Raw genomic sequence first — 16,523 nt, forward strand, 5'->3', positions numbered from 1 at the left:
TGAACAAAGGCAAAAACGCAACAAAATCGATAATTATTGAACAAAAATTCAAATTTCGAGTTCCCAAAGTCGAATCGTTCCATCATCTGAAGCCGACGTCAGCAAATTTGAAAACTTTGGATTCGGATTCCAGACGACGTGATTCACGTCGAATTCGTGTCGTCCGACGACACCGAGATGCTCGATAATCGGGGATTCTGATGACGTCGAGATTTTGAATAGTCTAAATTCAGAATATTTCAGAGACTACAAACTACAATTACCTGATTTTCGAATCACCACCGCCCGTCGCGATGACGTCATTCGTGGTGTTCCACGTCACCGAATACAGTGGCCAACGTGTATTTTCCACTTCGTAGCGGGCGACAGATTTCCACGTGTCTTGATCGGCGGATTTTGAGTCGACGTTCTCACGGACGAAGAGCTGGAAATAGGGATTTGAAAAGCGTCAGGCGCGCGCCAGCGATTTTTCCCAGAAAATTAATTAATTTTCATCAATTTCAACCAAAAGTTATCGCAAAATATTAAATTGTGGCGAAAATAAGAATGTTTCAACTTTTGCTGAGGTGAACTCAACTTTGTAGTTTGTAGTCATTTAGCCTCAGTAAAATTCGAAAAAACGAAGTTTATCAATTTTCGGCAATTTTTGACAATTTCGTGCTAAAATTTGCATTATTTTCGCTGTTTTTCAATCAAAATCATTGACAACTATCAAAATTTGACAAAACAACGGCAATTTTAACTTTTTGCTGAAGCTAACTCCTTCCAAACTTTGTAGTTTGTAGTCAGTAAGCCTCAGGAAATTTCGAAAAAGGCGAAGATTATCAATTTTCGGCATTTTTCATCAATTTTTTGCTAAATAGTGCTGAAAATTTGCATTATTTTTACCATTTTCCGATTAAAATCAATAAAAACTATCAAAATTTGACGAAATACTGATAATTTTCAGTTTTGCTGAGGCTAACCAAACTTTGTAGTTTGTAGTCAGTTAGCCTCAGCAAAACTTAAAAACCTCACATCTTGGCCGATTTCGATCGGATTTCCGCAGTTTTTAGTTGAAAATCTCCAATTTTTCTTCGTTTTTACCTGAATAACATGATCCTCTCCCACTGTCACCAGCCTATGTCCTTCTGAATCGAAAGCGGCACTCCACACAGTTCCCACGTGGCATCCATCGATTTTCTGTTGTGTTACCCAGTCTTCACCGTCGTATCGATAGAATCGAATCGATGAATCGTAGCTGCACGAGACGAGGAGCTGAAAATCGAAAATACTTGGTGGCTGGCGTGTCGGCGGCGCGTTTTACATCTTCCGTTGGATGCCAAACGACTTGTTTGACGTCTTGTGTGTGTGGTTGGAGAATCGATGAAACACTGAAGTCCTCGTCTTCGTCTTCTGTAGAAATATGGGGATTTCAGAGAAAAAATAGGAAAAAATTAGTGTTTTGGAATCGAGCGGTAAGAAAAATATAGAAAAAACGGGGATTTTTCGAGGAAAATGAGGTTTTTAGGGTCAGAAATCGTCAAAATAGAAAAAAATACACATGTTTTCCGTTCTAAAAATTATCTGAAATGACTCTAAAAACCATCGAAATCTGATAAAACTCTGTAAAATCGACTAACTGACTACAAACTACAAAATCAAAATTTCGCCTCAGTAAAACAAGAAAAATCTGCTAATCGGGTTATTTTTCGCCGTTTTTATAAGATTTTTGGCATAAAATGAGCCTAATCGATGTTATTTTATCTTGAAAAAAGTTAAAAATGTAATAAAACTCGGTGAAAATTGGCCGATTTCAAGTTTTGTTGAGGCTAACTGACTACAAACTACAAAATCGAGTTAGCCTCAGCAAAATTGGAAATAGTCAGAAATTCGCCTTCGGGATTTTTCAATTTTTATAGTCAAGAATGAAAAGATTTTGAGCCGTCCGTCTCTCCAAACACCTCCTGCCACGTGTCCCTTATACCATAACGTACGTTGCCAAAACCAAACACTTTTATCCCGGCTACACGTGGCAAGAAACTCGTCACTTTTCGAGAAAACTGCACATTTCACTTCGCTTTCGTGTCCTTCCAACTTGTTCGCCTCCGCGAATTCACCGCTGAAAAAAAAGATTTTGTTGAGGCTAAGAGACTACAAACTACAGAAGTGAATTAGCCTCAGTAAAACATGGAAAATCTGGTAGATTGGTTATTTTTCGGCGTTTTTAAGCAATTTTTGGCCTAAAATGAGCATAATCGCTGTTATTTCACTCCGAAAACCGTCAAAATGTGTTAAAACTCTATAAAATTCGGCCAACTTCACGTTTTGCTGAGGCTAACTGACTACAAACTACAAGATCGAGTTAGCCTCAGCAAAACCGGAAATAGTAAAAAATACGCCGAATTTCGGCATTTTTTGATGATTCATAGTCAAGAATAAGAAGATTTCTTCATATTTTCAGTCGGAAATCGCTCAAAGACAAAGAAAACTCATGAATTGGCCAGATTTTTATGTTTTACTGAGGCTAACTGACTACAAACTACAAAATCGAGTTAGCCTCAGCAAACTCACTCCTCCTGCTGATAAACGACAACAGAGGCGTCGAAACTGGCAGAAACCAGTGACTTTCCGTCATGAGAAAACGCGACGGATCGAACCGCCCGTGTGTGACTGTCATCGATCGTCGTTCGACACTCCAGATGCAGTTTTGAGTCTGAAATATGAAAAAAATTGATTGGAAAATTACTTTTTGCGAGGAAAAATATTTTTCAACGGTTTTTTTTCGAAAATTTTTGCCGATTACAGCTTTTCCATGCTGCTGAGCACGTTTTTTCACATAACAATAATTGAAAATCACCATACCAGGCTCCCCAACGAGGCTCCAAACCCTAACAGCCTTGTCATCACCGCACGAGGCGAGAATCCGTCCTCCGTGATGCCAACACGTCATCCATACTCGACTCGTATCGTCCTTCTCACCCTGGTGATAAAATTCACCAATTTGACGCAACATTTTTGCTGAAAATCGGTGAAAAATTGGTTGGAAAATATTAAATCGCGATAAAAAAGAATTAATGCAAGCGCGCTCCGCTGTCACGTGGTAGAGAGTGGAGACTCAGAGAAAGGGGAGGGAAAAATGCGAGGGAGATTTGAAAATAGTTTTTTGAATTGTTCGTGGAAAATCGAGGTTTTCTTTGAATTTAATTGTTTTTCAAGTAAAAAATTAAGTGCATTCTGACAGCCAGTGCTCCAAACTACCAGTTATCAGTTGAAAATTTCATAAAATAGTTTTTTAAAACAATTTACATAGAATTTTTGCAACATTTTTAAATATTGAGCCAAGAATCTTCCCCTATTGTTTCACTTTGTAAAAAATTACCGTAAATACTGTATTATAACGGCATGCCGTTATATTTTTCAACTGTCTCCGAGAGAAATTTTGTGATTTCAAAAACTCTTTAAAATTAAACGGAAAAACTTTTTTAGACCTTTTATACGCTGATCAAGAAGTTACTAATCACGCCGCTTCTAATCAGAACCAAGAAAGAGCACCGGTATAATCATATTCATGGATTCTGAATACAGATGGGGTGTCGTTATAATACAGGTGCCGTTCTATTACAGGTGCCGTTATAATACAGTATTTACGGTATATTCATTATGTAGATCAAACCTAGAGCTCCATTTTTGCAGTTGACAACTTTGTGATAGCTCCTCCCACTTTTGAGATATTAGCGTTGGAAACACGTCATGCTCGCCAAGAACAAACTATATTCAAGCGTGTGTATCTCAAAAGTGGGCGGATCTGAGAAAAAGTTGTCAACAGCAAAAATGAAGCTCTAGGTTTGATCTACACGATGAATATAAGTTTGTACTAGGTTAGCTTAAAAGTGAGGTTGTAACGGGCGCACAAAGTCGATGTTTTTCTGTACATGTTTTGGTCAGTGTATTTTTGTCAGTGTACCCCAAAAATGGAGGTTTTTAGATCATTTCAGCAGATTTAATCATTTTGCCACAGTCTTCTCGGCTAATCTAATCTATGAGAGGACCTGCTTCTCTTTTTCTCTAAATCTCTCTTTCTCTCACTCCCGGCGGAATATATTGATTTAGTAGCGGCCCATGTGCCTTGTTTATTAATTATCATACTTTTTTAATTCAAATTTTAACAATTTAAAACTTTAAATGAGGAAAAACCAGCAAAATGAGATATTTTTAAAATGTATTGCGGTCCGGTGCACCAACCATTTGAAGAAAAACTACACTGACAAATTTTTGTGTCAGTGTAAATAAATTTTTACCCATTTGTCTCACAGTTTTCGTTATTTTTGTCATAAACTTGTTTATCTACATACAAAAGTCCCAAACTAGCTAAAAAAAAGATGCAAAAAAGTTTTGACCAGCGCGGGGTTCGAACCCCCGACCCTCAGAACCATAGTGGATATTCCCACTGCGCCATTCGGTCTCTTTTCTGAAAATGATGAATTTTCGTGGTTTTAAAAGTTCTAGGGGTAGAAATAGTGGTTTTTAAGGGTTTTTGACATGTTTTACATCGTTTTCTGCTCCAATTTACTCGTTTTTTTTTCAATATTATTTTTTTTCAGAATGGAGGAGATCTCAACGGAACCCGGATACTCATGGACAATGATCATTCCGATTGTCATTTTTTGTTTTCTTTGTATCCTGTGGTATTTACGGCGAATTTTCCGTCGCCGTTGGCATAAGAGGATAAGACTGATAGCCGAGGAATTGAAACGTCTAAATGTATGTGTTCATTATACTGGATTCTGCCTGATTTTTGAAGATTTTAAGTGAGAAAAACCCCTAAAAACTATTATTTTTACCCCCGGAATCCTTAAAAACCATAAAAAGATGATTTTGGAGAAAATTTCCGAATGGCGCAGTGAGGATATTCCCTGTGGTTCTAAGGGTTAGGGGTTCGAATCCCGCGCTGGCCAAAATTTTTTTGTAACTTGATTTTTTGAAAATCTAAGTTACCAGAGGTCTCCGAAGCAAACTTTGCTTTATTTTTATGTAAAATTTCCATAACTTTCATTATTCCAGGCTACCAATACACCACATTCCGAATCTGAGCTACTCAATAAAATGTATCCATATAGAGTGCCGAAAAAGATGACTGAAATTGAAAACAAACCATTCAAACTTATGCATTTGCCAACGCTTGTTTTTCAACAGGTCGCCGATTGTTGGGATCTGCAAGAAAAGTGAGTTTCGAAGAAAGGTTTGAAAGAAATACACTGACCAAAAATTGCTCATTCAAAAAAAAAACTAAAAATAACGGAAAACTAATAACAAACTCATATTCATTGTGTAGATCAAATGAAGGGCTTCATTTTCTAAGTTGACAACTTTTTGATAGCTCCGCCCACTTTTGAAATATGCGCCTTTAAAGATGGGAACCTCAGAACGCGTGGTAGGATGCACCTTATCTTCAAAGGCGTATATCTCAAAAGTGGGCGGAGCTATCAAAAAGTTGTCAACTACAAAAATGAAGAACTAAATGAGATGTACACAGTGAATATAAAGTTGAAGTGTTTTGGGATGCCTGTGACGGGATCTCAAGGTAAAAAACATTACAGTAGCATTTTTGTCACTGTAACTTTTGTCAGTGTATATTGTCAGTGCAAATTGTCACTGTAACTTTTAGCAGGTGATCTGACCACTGTAAATTTTTTAGTCTGTCGCGCCACAGGCGCATTTTCAAGCGATATCAAACACTGCGAGGTCCTGAGATTTAAAAAAAAGCCTTTTTTCCAGATACACCCTCTCCCAAGTGTCCCAAAAAAGCAAGATAGTGCTGAGCTTGGCGAACAAAAAGAGATTATCAAAAATTGATTTCCATATCCCATCAACCGTCTATATCACATATCGACATAGCGAAAATCCTTTTCGACTTGAATTGGACTGTTACTCGAAGATTCCAAAGTGGTTCTATTATCCTGAAAAAGCATTCGAGTTAATTTCGAATATCGAATTTCTATTTGATTCTCATCTCGAAAGTTTTCATTTCGACCCGAAGAAAATTGCTTGGCAAGAGTTGTATAAAACTCTTAAATGGATTAATTCCCACTGGAATCTTCCATTTAATCCGGATATAAGTATACAGTCATACACATATGATGGAATGTTCTTCAAGATTCTCATGGAGAGTTTGGAGAAAAACGTGGATCATTTCACTATTTCTGGTATGGAATACGGTAGCCAATCCATCAAATTCTGTCATAATTTCGAAATTGACTGGTTAAATGTGAATGACACGTTGTTCCTCGACGTGGATGCGTTCACAAGTTTGAAGTTCAGTAGAGCGTACTTGTATAATGTTGACATTGCAAATGAGGAAATAAACGAGATATTGATGAGTTGGAAAATGGGAAGATTTGGAGACAAAATGGAAAGTATTACTGTTGAAAAGATGACATTAATTGACTTGAGAGCTATGTTAGTTGGATTGGAGGCAGAGTTGAGGGATCCAAGGATTACAAAGAGGAGCAAGCGGTGAGTTTGACCTCTATATTACCGGATAGATCAGGTCTTGAGCTACATTTTTCTAGTTGACAATTTTCTGATAGCTCCGCCCACTTTTGAGATATGCGCCTTTGACGATATGATGCCCGCTTCGCTAAAAATGGTTCTGGCGCGCATAAAATCGTATTGTCAGAATATCAGTCTTGTCTATTCTAGAAGTTGGATATGCTTTTTGAGTTTCCGTCACTTTAAATGCACTGACCAAAAAAATGTTACACTTTTGTCAGTGTAAAATTTTGCTCAACTTTATCAGTCCGTTACGATCTCCCCAAGTTAGCACAGTTTTGGGAATTTAAGTTAGTTTTGTAGATGAAATTAAGGGCTTGATTTTCTTAGTAGACAACTTTTTGATAGCTCCGCCCACTTTTGGGATACAGGCGCTTAAAGGTAGCTGGTTATGGAAGCTTCGAAGCGCCGCAGGCACACCATACTAGTATTCTGATAATACGATTTTAGCGGATTCTTGCGCCGCAGGCATACGATCTTTAAATCCCCATAGAAAAAAAAATCATACCGACTTTTTGCAGTTTGCCTAATGGTACGACTGCTTGGATTCATGGAGGGATTTATTTCAATGGACCAAATGGGAAAACGGCTACAATCAACTTATATTCTTATCAATCGGCAAAGGGAGACGATCGGATTCCAGAAGAATCTATTCAAGAATACGAAACAATTCAAAGAAGTTGGAATGCAATTGTTGGGAACAATGGGGAAGTGCCACACTGGGGAGGATTTTTAAATGATCTACAGCTTTTTGTCATATTTCAATGAGTGGTGTATGTAAAAATAAATCGTTTTTTTTTGTTCTTCTGCGGATTGCGTGTACAGTACAATATTGATTTAACTGTAGAGACCAGAGTTGTACGGAATGACATTTTACATTTTCCGGAATACGGAATCCGGAACTGGAATCAAATTTTTGAAATTCGGAATCCGGAACCGGAATGACGAAATAACCCGGAATTCCGGAATCCGGAATACGGAATGATTCGATAAATTTGCAAGGCCAAGTCATTTTTTTCAAGTATTTTCGATGATATATAAAATTTTAAACTACTATTGAGGATCAAAACCTAAAAAGAAGTACTATAGTTGTCTTTTAAACTCAAAACTATTGCAAAATTTCAACTTCTGAATTTCGGAAAAAGGAGACTCAAAAATCCGGAATCCGGAATCCAGAACCGGAATCATATTCTAAAAATCCGGAATCCGGAACCGAAACCGGTGTGTCAAAAAAAACCAGAATTCCGGAATTCGGAATTTCCGGAATCCGGATTCCGGACAACTCTACTAGAGACATAGGGATGCGGGGCGTAAGGTCCGCAATAAAGAAACTTGTGTTTTTCAGAAAAATTGTTTCGACAGAGGACACACAATTCAACAAGCCTGTTATCGGTTTTTCTTAAACTTCATACACTTATAGAGATGATCACGGTCTTTCAGATGCAGGAAACGGATTCTGAATATTCTACCAACCGACTGAATTACAGGTTTTTATTCCCAAATTGTTAGAGGACAGACAACTCTGGCTCTGTTTTTAATCTAGCATTTTTAATCTAGCACTCAGCCAAGTCTTTTTTGGCACATGTGCGATGGAGCGCGTTCGTACTGCTGTACCTAACCTACCTTCCCTCTCCCTCTAATAAGTATGTAATGAGTATTTGCCTAGACTACAGCCCCATCTCCTTGGCCCATCTCTCAGGAAAGAGTCCCCCTCTTTCTCTCAGTCGCTCATTTCTCGATAGCGGTACAATATTGATTTTACCCAGGAAACAGGACATATTCTTTTGTTTTTTAGGGGATTTTACACATTTTAATGGAGCTTTCAACATTTAAAACATTTTTCATCGTTTTCACCCTAATTTTCTTTTGCAGAATGGAGGAGGACTCATGGAAACCATGGAAAGATGAAAAAACTGCGATGACTCAATTTTTCATTATCAGTCTTAATGCGTTTATGGGTGCTCTAGGTTTACTAATAACTCTTTATAATTATTACAATGACAAGAAGACTGCAGAGAAGTTGTTGAAAGAGGTATGACATGAATTCAGAGGGAAATTTGCTCATTTTGATGTTAAAAACGCCAGAAAACCACTATTTCTACCCCTAGAACCTTAAAAACCATAAAAATCTGCAATTTCTAGGAAAGTGACTGAATGACGCAGTGGGGATATTCCCTATGGTTCTGAGGGTTGGGGGTTCAAACCCCGCGCTGGTCAAAAGTTTTTTTGCAGCTTGTTTTTAAGTTATCAGGTGTCCCAGTATCGATTTTCAATGTATTTTTATCATATATCATTATTCCAGACGGCTAACCCAAAAAGTGATACCCAAGCAAACGAGAAACCATTTAAAGTCATGGAATTGCCGCTTGTTGCTTTCCGACACGTCGCCGATTTTTGGGATCCGAATGAGCAGTGAGTTTTTGGGCTTATTGGAGGGCGGGGCCACTTTTTCTAGTTGACAACTTTTTTAAAGCTCCGCCCACTTTTGAGATATGCCAGCTAGCTTTAAATCTCGGGTGCCTGAGGCTCTAGAATCCGCTAAAAATGAGTCTGGAGCGCCTATGTTGAAACAGCTATGTTTAAAGGTGCATATCTCAAAAGTGGGCGGAGCCACGAAAAAACTGTCAACTATAAAACTGTAGATTGAACCGGGATCTACATTTTTGCAGTTAACAGTTTTTTGATAGCTCCGCCCACTTTTGAGATACAGGTGTTTAAAGGTAGCTGGTTCTGGAAGCTTCGAAGCGCACCAGCAACATTTTTATGTGTGCAATCTAGCGCCGCAGGCACACCAGACTAGTATCCTGATAATACGATTTTAGCGGATTCTAGCGCTGCAGGCATCCGATCTTTAAAGACGCATATCTGAAACCTGGGCAGAGCTATCAAAAAGTTGTTAACTACAAAAATAAAGCACGGTTCCTACAAAACTATTTAACAATTTTTGAGTTCGGACCACAGATCAAATCGTGACGGGATCTCTAAAAGTTAGGCCAATTTTAGTCAGTGTATCTCTGGGTTAAAAACAAGTAAACTTTCAGGTATCAACTCTCCAAATTATCCAAAAAAAGCAAAGAGATAATCAAGTCAGCCATCAAAAAGCGACCATCCCAACTCATTCTTGCAGTCCCCTCGAGAATTGTTCTTGCGTATTCTGATACTGAGTCATTTCACTTTCGTGTACCACACTACCAATATCCACTAACCAATGAATACATACCGGTAGACCATCCAAGATTTTCACCTGAATTCCCTGATCGATGCTTCCAAATGGTCAATGATTTAAAAGATTTATTCGATTCCGTATTCATAAGATTCGCTTTTTTCCCAAAATCCCTTAGTTGGGAGGACTTGTATCGGATAGTGGATTGGATTAATCTGGATGAGAGTCTTCTAATTATCCCTGCCATAACTATGAATAAAATGAAGAACAATGGAATGTTCCTGAAGATTCTTTTGGAAAATCTAGAGAAAAACGTGCAAGCCTTCACAATTCGGAAAATGGAACGAAGTCAAAAATCTATGAAAATTCATCATAATTTCGAAATCGAAGATCTCTATGTGGAAAATACACAGTCCATTGATATCAATGCGTTCACAAGTTTGAAGTTCAATAGAGCGTACTTGCGTGGTGTTGACATTCAAAGTGAGGAAATAAACGAGATATTGATGAGTTGGAAGATGGGAAGATTTGGAGAGCGGATAGAGTTGTTTTACGCGGAAGACTTGGCAGTTATGGACTGGAGAATTATATTGATTGGATTGGAAGCAGAGTTGAGAGATCCAAGGACTACAAAGAGGAGTACAATGTGAGTTTTTTTGTAGTTGACCACTTTCAGATAACTCCGCCCACTTTTGAGATATAAGCGTTCCAAGATCGGAAACCAGCGGCGCTAGAATCCGCTAAAAGTGTGTCAAGGGCGCCTTTGGCGAGAAAATGAAGGGCGAGAGGGGGAGGGAAAAGCTGTCAACTTTTTTAAAAATAATTTAAAAACAGATTTTACCTATTTTTTTCTAGTCTTGCCGACGGGACCCCCGGCTGGTTGTATGGCGGGATTGATGTCAAGGGAGCGAATGGGAAGACAGCTACAATCTGGTTGTATTCTTATCAATCGACAAATGAAGACGATCCGATTCCAGAAGAATGTATTCAAAAATACGAAAATGCTCAAAGAAATTGGAATCGAATCGCTGGAGACGATGGGGATCCAGTGAGAGATGCGATTTTTGTTGATACACATCTCACTATCACATTTGAATGAGTTTTTGAATACCAAATACCGTAAATACTGTATTATAACGGCACCTGTAGTAGAACGGCACCTTTATTATAAAGGCACCCCATCTATACTCAGAATTTATGAAAATGATTATCTCGATGTTTTTTTCTTGGTTCTGATTAGAAGCAGCGTGATTAGTAACTTCTTGATCAGCAAATAGAACGCCCAAAAACGTTTTTTCATATATTTTTAATGTCTCAAAAACCCCGGCATGCCGTTATAATACAGTATTTACGGTATATATATATTTTTATGAAAGTCCATATCTCATTCTATTTCTCTGCAAAATTTCAGTCATTCCCAATTTCTCTAACCTAAGTTACAATCCTAAAATCTTACCACGGTTTCAAAACCATTTTTGTTCAGTGTACCTAATAATAAATTGATTTTTTTTGTTCCGCTATGTGTTATTCCCCCACTATAAAATTTTTTCCCTCAGTATATGACCTTTGGTATCACTTTTTCTGTATATCTAACATTCAATAAACTAAATTAAATATGCTTACCATGGACCGTCTCCTACGCCAATATTTCTGTTGTGTCCATCGCTGGGGAGGGTGTAGAGCGGGGATCTGAATTACAGACTTTATTAGATAACTGAAAAATAAAATACAATATGAAGAGAGAGAGAGAGAGAGATGTGAAGATTTAAGAGAAAAGGAGAGAAGAATGTGCGCGGTGCCGCGTAGATCAATTAAGACAGCTAGGTAGGTCTACAATCTTGCATGGAATTCCGACTTCCGACTTCCGGATAAGGAAAATCACTTCCATGCAACTCTGCTGACTATGTAATCCAGAGGATTACAACAATTTCTCTCACTCTCACCATCCCTCATTTTCAGTAAATTACCAGTACAATACAATATTGAGTACGCTGTCCCGATACGGACGCAGGCTTTTATCTCATTCTATTCAAACTTGAACTATCAGCTTTTGAGCAGAAATGAGGCGTTCTAACTTTTCGTGCAACTTATCAGATGTGGTATCTTGCACCGAAGTTTAGTGACAGAATCTCAAAGAATATCAGAAAAAATATACATTTTTAGCGCCACAGGCATCCGATCTTCAAACACTCATATCTCAAAAGTGGGCGGGGCTTTCAAAAAGTTGTCAACTACAAAAATGAAGGGTATGATCCAGTCTGCACAACTGATATAAATTAAAAACATATTTACAGTACGACGCAATCGATTTCCAGCAAGCGAGATATAGTTACATATCTTTGTCCGGTTTATCTCCCCGCCCTATTGATACGGAGAGAATGTTGTTGAAATCGAATTGTTGATTTGAACAGTTTCCAGGAAAAAAAGTGGAGAAATAAAGGGTCAGAAATCTTTAGGTTAGGACATCTGGATATATTGAGATCGGCTAAGATCGGCTGGGGCGCCTGCGGCGCGATCTTGAATGTGCAGAAGATTTGAGCGCACTCACTCATCTTTAAAGACGCATATCTCAAAAGTGGGCGGAGCTAATTTGCCAATTACAAAAATGCAGATCACAATTTGATCTACAAAATTAGCCTAAATTCAAAAAGTTTTGAGACATACGCGGCTCCAAAACGGGCTCTGAATGTTGGTCAGTGTAACTTGGTCACTGTAGTAGAGAAACAAGAGCGCTCTCGTTTCTCTGCGTCTCTCCATTCGGCTGCGGTGTTCGGTAGCCTAATTTCTGATGCTTGTATCTCAAAAGTGGGCGGAGCTATCAAGAAATGTTCAACTACAAAAATGTAGCCCCTAGTTTTGATCTACAAAACGAGCATAATTTCAAGAAAATTGGGCAACACAGCAGAGTTGCATGGAAGTGAAAATTTCTTATCCGGAAGTCGGAAGTCGGAAGTCGGAATTAGATTTTTTCGCAGATATTCAAAAACTCCAAGAGAAAAATCATAAAATTCGCGAAAATCAGTGGAAAAGTTAGTTTTTGGCTGAAGAAAAGCCTATTTTCTGTCCTTTTAGACCATTTTTCAATGCATTTTTGCGAAATGTACTTTTCGAAAATTCCACAGCTATGGAATGACGGAAGTCGGAAGTAAAATTCCTTATCCGGAAGTCGGAAGTCGGAAGTCGAAAGTGATTTTCGTTATCCGGAAGTCGGAAGTCGGAAGTAGGAATGGAAAAATGCCCGGAAGTCGGAAGTCGGAAGTCGGAAGTCGGAATTCCATGCAACTCTGATACGTACATATGTAATGAGTATTTGCCTAGACTACAGGCCCCGTCTCTTTGGCCCTTCTCTTAGGAAAGAGTCCCCCCTCTTTCTCTAGGTCTCTCTATCTCTAATCGTCGGTACAATATTGATTTTACCTTGGAAACGGGACACAATCGCTGGTTTTTTAAGGGATTTTACACATTTTAATGGAGTTTTCAACATTTTAAACATTTAACGCCATTTTTTCATAGTTTTTACCTCATTTTCTTTTGCAGAATGGACTGGATCTTAACGAAACCGACAGAAGAACAAGTTAGAATGGCTCTAACGATTTGTTTCGGTTTTAATGCATTTATGACTGGTCTATATTTAGTATTCCAGCTTTATAAATATTACAAAGAGAAGAAGTTTGCAGAGGAGTTGCTTTATGATTTATACAAGACTAAGAAGGAAGTAGAGGAGATACTGAAGAAAGAGGTATGACTGAAATTTCAAGGTTTTAGAGAGAAATTTGAGGTTTTTAACGTTAAAAACCCCAGAAAACTACTATTTCTACCCCTAGAACCTTGAAAACCATAAAAATCTGCAATTTCAAGGAAAGTGACTGAATGGCGCAGTGGGGATATTCCCTATGGTTCTGAGGGTTGGGGGTTCGAACCCCGCGCTGGTCAAACCTATTTTTTCAACTTGATTTTAATTTATCAGGTGACCCAGTATCGATTTTCAATGTATTTTTATCATATATCATTATTCCAGACGGCTAATGATATCTCATGTCGCCAAGCAAACGGAAATGTTGTCAAACCATTTAAAGTAATGGACCTGCCGCTTGTTGCTTTCCGACACGTCGCCGATTTTTGGGATCCAAATGAAATGTAAGTTTTTGGAGTGCTCGGGGTCACTTTTTCTAGTTGACAACTCTTTTAAAGCTCCGCCCACTTTTGAGATCTTGAAGAAGCTTAGAGAGCCTGCTACCTTTCAAGGCGCATATCTCAAAAGTGGACGGAGCTATCAAAAAGTTGTCAACTATAAAAATGAAGCTCTGGATTTGTTCTACAACAATAATGTTAATTCGAAAAAATTGGCCCTTCAGTGGACGGGATCTCAAAGTTACATTGGTCAGTGTAACGTGATAAACAATGATACTGTAGTTGATAAGCGTAAACCAAGCTGAATAAGAAAATGGGTGGAACTATCTCAAAGTCATCGACTAGAAAAATGTAGAGCTAGGTTCAGTCTACAATTTTGTAGTTGACCGTTTGTCCCTTGCTCCGCCCACTTTTGAGATATGCGTCTTTGAAGATTGCTGTCCCACCGACCATTTTCACGTCGAAGGCGCCCCTGCCGATTCTAGCGCCGCAGGCATACCCGGACACTTTTCTCATAAATAACCTACAATTTTTGTCAGTGTAAACAACTTAGTCAGTGTACATACATATCTCCGATTAAAATAAGAAAATTTCCAGGTACCAACTCTCCAAATTATCCAAAAAAAGCAAGGCCACAATGAAGTCAACCATCAAAAAGCGTCCATCTCAACTCATTCTTGTACCTCCTTTGAAGGTTATTCTCGAGTATTCTGATACTAAACGATTCAACTTCAGTGTACCAATCCACCGTAATCCTGTATATGTACCAGGAGACCATCCGAGGTTCTCACCTGAATTCCCTGATCGATGCTTTCAAATGGTCAATGATTTAAAAGATTTATTCGATTCCGAGTTCAGGAGATTCGCTTTTTTCCCGAATTACCTTAGTTGGGAGGACTTGTCACGGATAGTTAATTGGATTAATTTGGATGAGAGTCTTCCAAATATCCCTGCCATTACTATGAATAAAATGAAGAATAATGGAATGTTCTTCAAGATTCTCATGGAAAATCTAGAGAAAAATGTGCATAATTTCACAATTTGGGGAATGGAACGAGGCCAGAAATCTCTGAAAATCCGTCATAATTTTGAAATCAAAGATCTCTATGTGAATGACACGTCGTCCCTCGACGTGGATGCGTTCACCAGTTTGAAGTTCAGTAGAGCGAACTTGCATCGTGTTGACATTGCGAATAAAGAAATAAACGAGATATTGATGAGTTGGAAGATGGGAAGATTTGGAGAGAAAATGGAAAGTATTACTGTTGAGAAGATGACATTAATTAACTTGAGAATTATGTTAATTGGATTGGAAGCAGAGTTGAGAGATCCAAGGATTACCAAAAGGAGTTGGCCGTGAGTTTTGCTTCATTTTTGTAGTTGACAATTTTCAGATAGCTCCGCCCACTTTTGAAACGTGCGCCTTTAAATTTGCATGTAGCAGTTGAATACGTGATCTGGCGAGACTCCGGCTCAAAATTGTGCGGGTATGCGCTAGAGTGCAATCGTCTGGGCGCCTTTGGCGCGACAATGGTTGAAGGAGGAAGGAGAGGGGAATCTTGTTGAAACATCTATCTTTAAAGACGCATATCTCAAAAGTGGGCGGAGCCAGGGACAAACTGACAACTACTCAAATGTAGATTAAACCTAGCTCTACATGTTTGTGGTTCACAATTTTCTGATAGCTCCGCCCACTTTTGAGATACAAAGCCGCAGGCGCGCCAGAAACGATATTAGCGGATTTTAGCGCCCGCATGCATCCAATGTTTAATGTTTAAAGGCGCACGCGTATATCTCGAGTGGCTACTAATTGTTATAATTATTTAGAAATCTATATCAGTGTAAAGTGCTTAACACCATCATTTTCCAGTCTTGCCGACGGGACCCCTGGATGGCTGTGTGGTGGGATAGATGTCAAGAGAGCAAATGGAAAGACAGCTACAATTTGGTTGTATTCTTATCAATCGACAAATGAAGACGATCCGATTCCAGAAGAATGTATTCAAAAATACGAAAATGCTCAAAGAAATTGGAATCGAATCGCTGGAGACGATGGGGATCCAGTGAGAGATGCGATTTTTCTTGATACACATCTCACTATCACTTTTGAATGAGTTTTTGAATACCAACTATATATATATATTTTCTGAAAGCCGATGTCTCCTTCTATCTCTCTACAAAATTTCAAACATTTCCCCTTTCTCTAGCCTAACTAGGAAAGGATCCCGAGTCAAGATGGAGTTACAGGTTCTATTAAAGGTGTCGCTCTAATACAGTTTTTACGGTATCTCGAACTGTAACTCCATCTTGACTCTGGATCCTTCCCTAGTAAGTTACACTCCTAAAATTATATCAAAATGTCGGGTTTCAAAACCATTTTTGTTGAGTGTACCTAATAATATGAATTGTTTTTTTATTGTTCTGCTATGTGTTATTCCCCCAATTCTAAATCCTCCATCCCTCAGTATATGACCTTTGATGTCACTTTTTCTGTATATCTAACATTCAATAAATAAAATGAAATATGCTTACCAGATTCTAGCGCCACAGGCCGATCTTTAAAGGCGTATACAGTGCGTGCAATAAGGATAGGACCACCCCCATTTTGGGTGTTCCGAGAAAAGTAAAAATGATATGAAAAATCTGTGACTGCCATTCGATTCAGAATACAAAAAAACCCCAGAAGCCAAATTTTCAT

The 16,523-nt window shown here is 38.5% G+C and overlaps 4 protein-coding genes across 4 annotated transcripts; 3 read left to right on the top strand and 1 right to left on the bottom strand.

The window, feature by feature from the left end:
• Positions 1 to 82: 82 nt before the first annotated feature.
• Positions 83 to 2,995, bottom strand: GCK72_003463 (uncharacterized protein; the record flags this gene model as incomplete). Its single annotated transcript, XM_053724069.1, has 7 exons — positions 83 to 197; positions 264 to 424; positions 1,087 to 1,257; positions 1,307 to 1,395; positions 1,977 to 2,101; positions 2,554 to 2,695; positions 2,845 to 2,995. The coding sequence occupies 7 exons, from the start codon at positions 2,993 to 2,995 to the stop codon at positions 83 to 85; spliced, it is 954 nt and encodes a 317-aa protein (XP_053592714.1).
• A 1,589-nt stretch (positions 2,996 to 4,584) lies between these two features.
• On the top strand, positions 4,585 to 7,299 carry GCK72_003464 (uncharacterized protein; the record flags this gene model as incomplete). The annotated part of the gene is made up of 4 exons (XM_003107466.2): positions 4,585 to 4,743; positions 5,044 to 5,204; positions 5,758 to 6,495; positions 7,053 to 7,299. 4 exons carry the CDS (start codon positions 4,585 to 4,587, stop codon positions 7,297 to 7,299), a joined length of 1,305 nt encoding a protein of 434 aa, XP_003107514.2.
• A 1,105-nt stretch (positions 7,300 to 8,404) lies between these two features.
• GCK72_003465 (uncharacterized protein) lies at positions 8,405 to 10,793 on the top strand (the record flags this gene model as incomplete). The annotated part of the gene is made up of 4 exons (XM_003107385.2): positions 8,405 to 8,563; positions 8,834 to 8,943; positions 9,573 to 10,340; positions 10,550 to 10,793. 4 exons carry the CDS (start codon positions 8,405 to 8,407, stop codon positions 10,791 to 10,793), a joined length of 1,281 nt encoding a protein of 426 aa, XP_003107433.2.
• A 2,439-nt stretch (positions 10,794 to 13,232) lies between these two features.
• GCK72_003466 (uncharacterized protein) lies at positions 13,233 to 15,939 on the top strand (the record flags this gene model as incomplete). The annotated part of the gene is made up of 4 exons (XM_053724070.1): positions 13,233 to 13,433; positions 13,713 to 13,831; positions 14,423 to 15,181; positions 15,696 to 15,939. 4 exons carry the CDS (start codon positions 13,233 to 13,235, stop codon positions 15,937 to 15,939), a joined length of 1,323 nt encoding a protein of 440 aa, XP_053592715.1.
• Between the last annotated feature and the right edge of the window lie 584 nt (positions 15,940 to 16,523).

The sequence above is a fragment of the Caenorhabditis remanei genome, chromosome I (genome assembly GCF_010183535.1).
Source record: "Caenorhabditis remanei strain PX506 chromosome I, whole genome shotgun sequence".
In the NCBI taxonomy this organism is placed as follows: domain Eukaryota; kingdom Metazoa; phylum Nematoda; class Chromadorea; order Rhabditida; family Rhabditidae; genus Caenorhabditis; species Caenorhabditis remanei.